The sequence below is a fragment of the Rana temporaria genome, chromosome 1 (genome assembly GCF_905171775.1).
Source record: "Rana temporaria chromosome 1, aRanTem1.1, whole genome shotgun sequence".
Taxonomy (NCBI): Eukaryota; Metazoa; Chordata; class Amphibia; order Anura; family Ranidae; genus Rana; species Rana temporaria.
Genome location: NC_053489.1, coordinates 441,385,485 through 441,397,934, shown reverse-complemented (window position 1 = coordinate 441,397,934; position 12,450 = coordinate 441,385,485). Strand labels below are relative to the sequence as shown.

General features: G+C 40.0%; 1 protein-coding gene across 8 annotated transcripts in view; it reads left to right on the top strand.

Annotated features, from left to right (window-relative positions):
• MAPK10 (mitogen-activated protein kinase 10) overlaps positions 1-12,450 on the top strand; it is a 275,129-nt gene that overhangs the window by 240,972 nt on the left and 21,707 nt on the right. For all 8 annotated transcript variants that reach the window (XM_040326632.1, XM_040326622.1, XM_040326629.1 and 5 more), the window contains exons 9-10: positions 3,712-3,894; positions 7,893-8,017. In XM_040326632.1, coding sequence (XP_040182566.1) covers positions 3,712-3,894; positions 7,893-8,017 — 308 coding nt within the window. The remainder of the gene's footprint in view (positions 1-3,711; positions 3,895-7,892; positions 8,018-12,450) is intronic.

Sequence of the window (12,450 nt, the reverse complement as noted above, 5' to 3'; positions counted from 1 at the left end):
AAGCTGCACAAAATTTGTAGCAGCTACTATGCTGTGAACATGTGTGCGACCCCCTCCAGCTATATAGTAGTTTTTAAGTAGGCAGTCAGGGACGGGGGTTGTAAAACTGGGGTTAAACTTCTGTTTTTTACAATTGTGTAACCGAGGCCTTAAAGAGGCTCAGGAAAAGGTCTAATTTTGTCTACTTACACATGGTTGGGGCTATTCAGTGATCCAAAACTATCAGCATGTTAACATGCACAAAATAGCTGAAGGCTCTGGAATGTACGATCCCAGCTCTTAAACTAGACATATTTTACACAGATACTGTCTATGCCTTCCTGTTCAGGTGACCTCCACACCCCTCCATTTCTTCTGCAGGCATCAAATTTCTAGATATCACAGGGACAAGTAAAGGAAAAACTCCTAAATGAGGCCACAGATAAAAATAAAACCTGACAGTAACAAAAACAATTACTACAGTTAGGCTGACATCCAAGTTATACAGTTTACATGCTTAAATAGTTTTTACTGTTGCAATGCCTGCATTAAATCAACTACAGAGCTTGCATAACACATTTTTGGCAGTAATTAAATGTTATTTTAAATTTAGATTCCTTTTGCTAGCAGGGGTATTTTTTCTTCCATTTGTGACCTCTGTGACTTTTACCACTTTTACAATTCCATTCTTGCAGATATTGTACTGTACCATCAAGGCCCGATGCCACGTACACACGATCATTTTTCGGCATGAAAAAACAAAGTTTTTCCAACTTCATCATTGAAATGACGTTGCCCACGCACAGTCGTTTTAAAAAAATGCTCTAGCAAAGCGCGGTGACGTACAACACATATGACGGCACTATTAAGGGGAAGTTCCATGCGGATGACGCCACCCTTTGGGGCTGCTTTATCTGAATTCTTCTTAGTAAAAGACGATTTGCGCTTTTCTGTCTGTTACAGCGTGATGAATGTGCTTACTCCATTATGAACGGTAGTTTTACCAGAATGAGCGCTCCCGTCTCATAACTTTCTTCTGAGCATGCGCGGGTTTTTAACGTCGTTTTAGCCCACACGCGATCATTTTTTACAACCCGAAAAGCAACATTGTTTAAAACGTCGTTAAAAAATGCAGCATGTTCGAAAAAACTTTTTTTTCAGAACCCGAAAAATGATGTGAAGCCCACACACGATCATTTTAAATGACATTTTTTAAAAACTACCTTTTTTTCATGCCGAAAAATGATCGTGTGTACGCGGCATAACAATGAGAGTCAATTTGCAATTATTTGGGCTTGAAATCCAAGTGATGAGGTGGAGTGGTTGTAAGGAAGGTCTTGCCTCTGATGAATATTTGGTTCTTTGAATATCAATAACTTCACCTACCCTATGGACCAGCCTGTCTCAACAAAGCTAATTGCAGAGTAAGAATGAAACTTAAAACAATCATATGGCTATCGTACATTTCTGGTGCAAATTAATGAGTTTAGGATTGTAAATTGAGCATAAAGTGGAAAACAGTTTGATTTTTTTCATCTTGTTTCTTGCATTATTGCACACAGGAAATTTGGGGTTTTCTATTTCTTGACTTTCTCACAGGGGCTTCATAAAACTCAACTCTAACTATTTGGAAAAAAATAATAATTTATGTTTAATGACTTTATGGTTATTTTTATGACTGTATGTAACTGTGGTTGTCGGTCTACACTTATACTGTCTCTTTCCACTAGGACAAGAAATTAGGTGAACAGGGGACAGGAAGGCAAAGATTCTTTTTGTTGCTATCTCTTTTTCCATTGCAGAGATTTTACATCACTTACTGTTCCTCTAATCCATATTATCATTCTGGATAAAGGAAGTGAGGAAGAATCTCCCCAACGGAAACACAGACAGCATTTAAAGGAACTGTGTACTGTGGAAGATTCACCCAAAAAAGACAACAGAGGACAAAGGGCTAGTCACAATTATTCTCAGTAGGCTCTCTGTCACAATCATTGTTTTATAAATAACCTAATACAGGGCTTAAAATTTCAAGTCCTGAGCTACTAGCCAGGCCTCAAGTGTTACCCTGCCACCAATTGCCCCACCCAACCCCTACCCTGTCCCGCCACTAATTCCACCCCCAAACACGCCCTCATGTCATGAAATTACACTTAAATGTTTTATGCAGAATTAAGCAACTTTATCCGTGCTCATAAATGCAGCCTCATCCATGTCCACCAATGCAGCCTCACCCGTGTCCACCAATGCAGCCTCACCCGTGTATACCAATGCAGCCTTACACGTGTCCATCATGCAGCCTGCCTGTGTCCATCGTGCTGCCTACCTATGTCCATAATGCAGGGTAGCAGAGGAGAGGAAGAGCATTGCCGGCCAGATGATAGGAGCGCCAAAGGGACATCACTGGAACAGCTTTGATTTCAATTGCTGTGTTCCCGGGGGAACTTTGATACACGTCGCTCATCCTGGGATTGGACAGGTGATCTGTCTATCAAATTCCCCATTACCAGGGGACAGGGCTGTGTGTGACAGCGAGTGCAGGAAACACTCGGCTATTGAAATGAAAGCCGCTAGTGATGTCCCCCGCACTCTGAATCATCCAGCTCTCTCCTCTCTTTCCCTCCGCAAACGCTGGAAGAAGGACTCCCATACAACCTGCGGGGTGGCGGTGCTCACCCCCTCGCTTCCAGGAAGCCCTTCCTCGCCAGCCCTCAAAATGCGAGCAGGCGAGTGGAATTTTTGAGGGCTGACCTAATATACATCACGTCCTGTTGCTCAAATACATATTATCATCTTGTATATAGGAACAAGGAAGAATCTCCCCAGCGGGAACACAGGCATTTAAAATGAACTTGTACTGTTGGAAGCTACACCCAAAAAATAGGGCTAGTTACAATTATACCTAGTAGGCTTTCTGTCATATTCCTTGTTTTATAATTTTAGCCTTTAACTGGTTTCTAGTTTTTTTTTGTAGAGACTTTTGTTTGACTTAAATGGTTTCCTGTTAAGTATTTCCTTTGCACAACATGGAAGAAATACAACAGTTCTCAGCCCTATACACCAATTAGGGGCTATTACTGGGGCACTTATTCTTATTGTAAATTCATCTATTTTGTATTAATGAACAGGAGCATATCCAACTGAGAATATGGTAACTTTTAGTAGGGATCCAATACAATCATAGTTGTGCATCTCAGCTATAATTTAAATGCAATATTAATTTTTAATACTCCAAAAAATTTACTTATTGCCATATTACCAGTTTCATGTGTTAACTATATGGTATATTGGTCCAAAGTGTTCAAGAGGAGAGGATATCTAGATTTTGCACTTGGCAAGTATGTGGAGCTCCTAGAAATGGGAACTATACATACTACTTTAATACCCAACCAGGGTAGTATGGTTTTGTGATGACTGCAGATTTGAAAAAGTTCTGAACCTTTTGATGACACCAAGGAAAGCCAAATACATTGTTTTATCTTTTATAAGCCTCTTCCTTCCTATTTCTATGCCACGGTTCAGTCATCACTGTGTTCGTCTCCCTGCTACACCTTGCTTGATTGGCATGGGGACAATTCCTTGTAAAAGTGCCCTAAGCACCAGGTTTCCGAATGGCAATGGTTCGTGGATTGTTCACACTCAACATCACATGGAAAACCCTTGCTGTATAAGGTTGCATGAATACACTATTTGAATGGAAAGGTGGTTTTTTCCTTGACTTGCATTTTCTAGATATTGACCAGTGGAACAAAGTTATAGAGCAACTGGGAACACCGTGTCCAGAGTTCATGAAAAAACTTCAACCAACGGTTCGGAATTATGTGGAAAATAGACCCAAATATGCTGGTCTCACATTCCCCAAACTTTTCCCAGATTCTCTATTTCCAGCGGATTCAGAGCATAATAAACTCAAAGGTAAGTTGTATCATTTTTTTTAATTAGAAGATCATTTATTATCTGAATTGCATTAGTCATTTTCTCCACGTATTGTTCCATCCTTGAAACTCAATTTGCCTTGTCTAAATTTATTTTTATTTACTGCACTACATACAAACAGAAACAATCCGTACTGCTGATTTTTCTGAAATTACATTTTAGGCTATGCTTCATGAGCAGTCTAATAAGAAAAAAAAACTCTCCGCTTACTTGCAAAGATTGCAATACAAGACAATATGGGAAATTTGATTGCTGTAATAAGCAAACAATAGTGGTTGTCATGTGAGCTCCTAATATACCACACAAGTAGCTAGGTTTTATTTCACAGAAGGCAGTGCTCTGCAACAATAGCAATAATACATTTTTTAAATGTTTTATTGGAGTTTTCCACATGGTCATCAGTACAGATGGATCTCCCACAAGTTCCAACAGTTCCTGTTAACTTGCCTATACAATTCCAGTCATTCAACACCCAAATAGCTTCATCACAATGACATTTATTGGGCTGAGTTTGAGCTGCTTTGAAGTGGCAATGTGATGTTTGTAAGGTTTGAGAAGTGTATGGGTTCAGAAATTAAAAATAAGTGTTTTAAGCGACTGGATAAGTTGGTGGCAAAAATAGCAGCATTGGAAAATGTACAGTATGTGATTTTTAGGGAAAAGTGAATAAATATAGAAGGAGGTTTGATTTGGCATTTAGATAACACATTTATTTGCACATGTTTATAACTGAAACCTTTGTTTCTATTAGAATGTTGTAAGAAAATAAATGGCTGCAGATTCAGGAATTCCGCTTTGCCTTTTATTGTTCAAAGTGATAACACCAAAGACACCAACACGAGGTCACGTGGTGTTATCACTTTTAACAATAAAAGGCAAATTGGAATTCCTGGATGCGCAGCCATTTCTTTTCTTACAAGTTTCCCACGGAGGCGGGCCGGGGCTGGCACTCTACGAGATATTCCACCTCAGGTTATCAGCATACACCTGGAGCAGAGGCTCTTTTTCTTTGTATATTCTATTAGAATGTAGTTTATGTAAAGAATGTGTAGAATGTAAAATATTAGACTGTAAGGCCCCGTACACACGACCAAACATGTCTGCTGAAACTGGTCCGCGGGCCAGTTTCAGCAGACATGTTCGGTCGTGTGTAGGCCCGAGCGTGCAGGATTCCAGCAAACATTTGCCCGCCGGGCCTTTTCCCAGCGGGCAAATATTCCTGGACTTGTTTTAAAACAGTCCGCTGGAATCCTGCCCGCTCGGACATGTTCGGTCGTCTGTACAGACCTACCGTACATGTCCGAGCGCCCGCCATCCCTCGCATGCGTCGAATGACGCATGCCCGTTACTTTAGTGCGCATGCCCCGATGACGTCGGCAGCAGCGCATATACTGAATATCTCCTTAACTGTACAAGTTTAGAAGATTTTCGAGGTACATACAGGTAAGCCTTGTTTTAGGCTTACCTGTAGGTAAAAGTGCTGTAACAGGGTTTACAACCACTTTAAGAAAACAGTTTTTGCTCACACATCATTGGATGATTGAAATCAGCATTGCTTTTACTTATTCTCTAACCCAAGAAAAAATCCACTCTGCAAAGTGAATATGCTCTACTCCCTTAGTTATTCAACCCCCATGTCATAGGCGTGCGCACAGGGTGTGCCGGGTGTGTGCCCAGGCACACCCTAATCACCCCATGTGCATTAGTGTTATCGCTCTGTGTAGCAACAGGAACATACAACACGCTCACCTCTTCCACATTTAAATTACGCAGGCTCACGCCGGCCCATTTACGCTATGCCGCCGCAACTTACGGAGCAAGTGCTTTGTGAATACTGCACTTGCCTGTCCAAGTTGTGGAGGCGTAGCGTAAATAGGATACGCTACACCAGCACAAAGTTACGCGCTCGTACGTGAATCTGGCCCTATGTCTGTCATCCTAATTCTAGCTTCTCTATCTAGTCACTTAGCTTGAACAAGCATACAGACTTCACTGGCATCATATTTGTTCTAGGTCAGTGATTCTCTAGGGTAGTGAAGTCTGGATAAGATTGGGAACCCCAGAGCCTGCATTGTAAAATGAAATCAGCAGTGACAACTCCCATATTTATTTTCAAGTTCACCTTAATGTGGTTTTAAACCTCTGATGTAAAATGTGAACAAAGCATATCCCTCTATACTTTGTATTTGTCTCAATTATTTCATCTCTGTGTATCACTTCAGGCCAATCACTTCACTCGGTATATGTAAGGGTTTACAACCACTTTAGGAATAAATTAAAAGCAACATGGCATGCTGTAATTCTTGTTTTTATTCCATTGTACTTGTTTGTATCAGCATACAGACTTTTCTAGGTACAAAGTCTAATGTAACTGGTTCAATATAGCACTGGAAAAAGTCTGCCCATTATGCCTATTCATTGAATGAGATAAATACTGAAATAAAAAAACATTCTATTAGTATGAATTTACAATGTAGTATACAGCAGTAAATTTGTGAATTTGTTTTCAATTTGTGAAAAGTAGTTTGCCATTATATTACAGGTGCAGTAACGGCCAATGAGAATCACATATGCACTGGTGATAACTGGACAAGTGTGTGGGTGCAGGGGTGGCCAGTGCAGAATGCAATGGCAGAGGTTGTAGTGTGTGAGTGCAGTGGCAGTCAGTGGAGAAGTTTAAAGCGATTGTAAACGATCACCTTGTAAAACAACCCATTCTGTTTAAAATAGATGCTAAACATTTTTGTATAGATATAAAACAATTATAAATACCTTTTTCCCCTTTTTGTGATCACATTCGTTCTGTTCTAAGCTGCACAAGAGCTGGGGGAGGAAAAGCAGCAGCACACTGAGCTTTGCAGTGAATGGCTGTGCAGCAGGGGCGTGTCAGGACAGGTCTGATCACTGGAGGAGAGTATAATGAGTTCCCAGCATAGCTAGAGAATTGACCACGCTGTGCTCTCCTGCTAAGTGTGGTACATTTTTATTAGGAAAGCAGAGGGACTGGCAGGCTCACCAGGGATTTTACACAAATGAAGCAATACAAAGAGAACAGGAGACTTTCTCACACAAGTACATGGTACAGCAGGCACATATTAGGAATATGAAGTGTTGGGGTAACAAACACTTTAAATCTGAGAAGAAATATGCTGCGCGTGTCGTTGCAAAGGCAGTTAGCGGAGACATGTTTGTTGGGGGCAGTGGTGTTCAGTGAAGTGCGTTGGTGTCAGGGGTAAGTAGATGGAGAAGAGCATGAGAGAAATGGTAGACAGTAGTGGCCAGCAGAGATGTGTGTGGGTCTAAATGCAGTTAGTGAGTAAGTACACATGGTACAGTGTTGGTTAGTTCATGCATGTCTGCCTGTTTGTTGAATGGGACGCTGAATGCTGAAAATGCTGAAAATCCTAGAGGTATTAATGGACAATACAGTGTAAAACAGTCTGTAGTATGTAATATGCTGTATATAGTATATATATATATATATATATATATATATATATATATATATATATATATATATATACAGCATATTTATCACATGATATAATTATATATATATATATATATATATATATATATATATATATATATATATATATATATTTATCACATGAAAACATATATATATATATATATATATATATATATATATATATATATATATATATATATATATATATATATATATATATATATATATATATATTTATATATATATATTATATATATATATATTTATATATATATATATATATATATATATATATATATATATATATATATATATATATATATAATATATATATATATATATATATATATATATTACACATGAAGCCACAATATATGAAATGTTAGTAAAAGTCAGAGGACAATGTGTGGGTTTGTATAACATAGTGTTCCAAAACAGTGACTGCAGTATGTTGTATTTACCTATTGAGCTAATGTGAATTTTGCTACTACTTTTATTTATGCAGCCAGTCAAGCAAGAGACCTCTTATCAAAGATGCTTGTCATAGATCCAGCTAAAAGAATATCTGTTGATGAGGCACTACAGCACCCGTACATCAATGTATGGTATGACCCTGCGGAGGTGGAGGCGGTAAGACTTTTTTTCTCCTTTGTTGCTAAAACATAACAGAAAGAAACATGACCTGTGATGAAATTCTCATATAACAGGAATTGAGAGAAAATCTGCCCAAAGTTAGGCGAAGGTGCACCTTTGATCGTTGCCACAATAATAACCATTGTCATTAGTTTATTTTCTCATCCTTTTTGTTCTGGTGTTAACAAAAGGATTTCCATTCTTGTGTGATTTGTCACTGGGATAGCAATTAAGGATGAATCTCCTGAACATGGTAACATAGGTATCAATCCTTCCCCACAATTAGGCTACATGTTAAAGGACAGCTTCACTTTTATATATATGTAAAAAAAAAACGACCACTGAAAAACGAGACAGTAAAATATAAATAGTGTTTACAGTGTCAAGAAAAAATATGTAAACTATGTAAACCCCTTAGAATGAACTGGTTTTCTGCAGTAAATGCCATAAATTGTGATCTGATCCTCATCTAAGTCATAACAAACGCAATGTGCTTAAACTGATAACTAATACTAATTACTTCAACAGATAGCTAATTGGAATCAGTAGTTTGCACAGCTGGAATCTAAACAATGAAAACAATGAAATTAGTTTGGAGGTGTGGTTTAGAACTACTTTAATTAATTAAAGACACTTAAAGGGGTTGTAAAGGTAAAAAAAAATTTCCTAAATAGCTTCCTTTACCCTAGTGCAGTCCTCCTTCACTTACCTCATCCTTCGATTTTGCTTTTAAATGTCCTTATTTCTTCTGAGAAATGCTCACTTCCTGTTCTTCTGTCTTTAACTCCACACAAGGCTTTCTCCCTGGTGTGGAGTGTCATGCTCGTCCCCTCCCTTGGACTACTGGTGAGTCAGGACGCCCACTAACAGGGAGAAAGCCTTGCATTACTGTGTGGAGTTACAGACAGAAGAACAGGAAGTGAGGATTTCTCAGAAGAAATAAGGATATTTAAAAGCAAAATCGAAGGATGAGGTAAGTGAAGGAGGACTGCACTAAGGTAAAGGAAGCTATTTAGGATTTTTTTTTTACCTTTACAACCCCTTTAAACATTTTAAGATTGCTCCCCATGTCCCTGCTCCCCATATCCTTGGCTGATATTGTATTAATCCATTTTAAGATTGCTGTTCATAAGAAGCATCAGCTGATGTGAACCATTCCTTGCAAAAAAGATTGCTCTGAAGACATACAATCAAGAGTAGCTGATCTATATAATGCTGGAAAGGGATACACAGCAATTTCAATGTGTTTAGGCATCCACCAGTCAACAGTTAGACAAATTGTCTATAAATGGAGACAGTTTAGTACTGTGGCTACTCTTCCTTGAAGTGGGAGCCCAGCCAAGATGACTCCCAAGGCACAATGCAGAATATTCATGGAGTAACAGCTAAAGGCTTAACAACATCACTGGAACTAGTAAACATCCCTGTTCATGAGTCAACATCTTTGTACAGGCAGGGTATCTATGGCAGAACATCATGGAGGAAGCTGATGCTCTCAAAAAAAAAAATAGCAATGCTGTATTCCACTACAGTGAGGTGGGTCCACATAGTTAAGGTAGTTAGGTCATTTTTATAGCATGTATTCTGTGGAACCAGAAGATTGGGGAGGGGCTTCCATGAAAGAAGAAGAGTGGCCAAGTCCCTAAACCAAGAGGGTTAAAGTGTTTTAAAAGATAATATTAACCTAGATTGGGTAGGAAGGTGGGCCAGGTGAAGCAATAGTAATCTTGAAGCATCCGAAGTTGGTTGGGGGGAAGGGTAAGGTTCAGTGCGTTTGATTTAACATTAACTTGTAGGTTTGAGACCAGAGTCTGTGAGGACTCTGAAAAGTTAGAGGGGAGGTGTGGTACGGGGAGAGGAGATATACATTAAGATGTCACTTGCAAAGAGCATCAGTTTATGGTGTTTCCCAGCTATTTTGATGCTACGGATGTCTTGGTTTGCTGGGATAGCTGCCGTCAGGGGCTCCAGTCCCAGAATTAAAAATATAGGGGGGAGAAAACACCCTTGCCTCATATCCCACCGGATTGGAAAATAAGCAGAAGTAAAGCTTGCGTATGTCGGTGTAGCCAAGCACTGGGCGTACAGAGCTGAGATCCAGGATAAGAACTGCTCAACAAAACCCCACTTCCAAAGAGCAATGAACAGATAGTTCCAAGATGGGGTATCAAAGGCCTTGCAGACAACAAGACATACCAGCATAGTTGGATTGGTGCATGATTGCATTTTGGTATTTGGTGATAAGCTTCTCCAGAAGTGAGTTCAGTCTAGTTGGCAATATGATTTTCACGTCAATATTTAAAAGAGATATAGGTAGGTAGTCAAACCATGAATGTGTCTTGTTTAGGAATCATGACCACATTGGCCTCCAAGAATTACAGAGAAAGGGAATTTACTGCAAGTGTGGAATGAGTGTTGTACTGTAAGGCCCCGTACACACGGCCGAGGAACTCGACGTGCAAAGCACGTCGAGTTCCTCGTCGAGTTTTGGGATGAAGCCGCCGAGGAGCTCGGCGGGCCGCCTTCTCCCATAGAACAACGAGATAAAAGAAAACATGTTCTCTATTTTCTCGTCGAGCTCCTCGGCGGCTCCATCGAGCCAAAACTGTACAGACGACAGAGTTTCTCGGCAGAATCCGGGTTTTGACCGAGTTTCTCGGTGAATTCTGCCGAGAAACTCTGTCGTGTGTACGGGGCCTCAAGTCTTTTAGTAAAATAAAGCAGTGCATCCATCCAGATCAGATTTCTGTTTACCTTGAGGCTTTTAATTGCAGCCTTGACTTCTTCAGCGGTAATGTTTGCATTTACGAGTTCCCGGCTGAGTGCTGAGAAGATGGGAAGCCGAGTCTTACTGAAGAATGCTTCAGCTTGATTTACTGAGAAGGAGCTAGAAGCTGAGGAAAGGTGGAGCAGGTGGTGTTCACATTCAGACCTCAATTGGGTCTCCAGTGAAGACACACTGGCTCATACAAAGAGTGATAGATTTTATCTCCGGAGTAAGGTGACGCAAGTGTTTCACCAGCATGGTGCTAGGTTTGTTGCGTTGGGCATAAAAATTTTGGTTGGCTCATAGCATCTGTCTTTCTGATATCTTGGTAATACAGATGTTTAGCTCAGTCCTGGCCTTATGCAGGTGAGATTTGATGTGGGGTGAGGTGTGATGCTTGTTCGCTTGGTTGCCTGTGGTCAAGTTCAGCTCTAGTTGTTACTTAAGTTGATCTCTTTTCTTTCACCTTTTCAAGGCCAGTTGTATCAGATGAGCCTTGTAGGTTTTGCACACCGTGGCTGGTGAGGAGACTGATTGGACATTTTGGTAAAAGTAGTATTTAGACTGATACAATGCAGTTTTATCTAAAACTTCAGGGTGCGATAGCAGGGAGTTGTTTAAAGTGCAAGTGGATGGCTTAGATTTCTGCTTCAGAGATTGGCAGGATATTACAATTGGGTCATGGTCCGACCAAGGCAGGGTAGGAATAGATGGTTTAATAAGTTCCAGAAGGAAAGTGCACTGTATCTATAAATTATGTGAGTATGAAGGTTATGGGAGGATGAAAAGTATGTGTAATCTCTGGAGAGGTTATACAGTTCCCTTCATGCATCAACTCAGCCGGCCTATGAACAGGTGAAAAGGGTCAAGGGTAAAAAAAGTAAAAGGGCAAGAAAACACTTAAGCCTCGTACACACGGCCGGGTTTCTTGACAGGAAAACTGCCCAAAAACCACCGGACAAAAAAGAGAACCTGCTTTCTTTTTTTCCCACCAGGTTTCCTGGCGGACTTTTTCCCGGCAGTTTTAGGCAGTTTTCCTATGGGAAAAACTGCGATGGAGCATACACACGGTCGGGATTCCCGACCAAAGCTCTCATCTGAGTTTTCCCGACAGGAAAACCTATCATGTGTACGGGGGAAAAGTTATCAAGCAGGTTCTTGGTCCCCTGCCCCCCCCCCCCCCGGATTTCCGACGGATCTATTCCCATCGGGAATCCCGGTCGTGTGTACGAGTCATTAGAGTCTGGATTAGGTGGGTTTACAGGACTCAAGATGCATGATCAAGTTAGAGCTGCCACAAGAAAAATAGCTCCCTTGTCATGAGAGGCGAGCAATTTCAAAAAGATGCAGCACCGTGAATGTTTAATAGTTGTGTTCAATAAAGACACAAGAAATTAGAATTGTATGTGTTAACATTGTGTTTGTTTATTATTGTGACGTAGATGAGGATCGTATCACAGAAAAACAGTTAATTCCAAGGGGGGTTACATACTTTTTTCCTGCCTCTGTATTTTCCTATGTTTTTGTTATTATCATTGGACAGATTGTTGAATATTCATTGAATATCTCAGTTGTCTGTAATCTGATTGGATAACTGAAGTGAATATAGAAGAGGATGAAAGATCATCTTGTAGAATGGAAACCCCCTGAGAAGATAGCACTC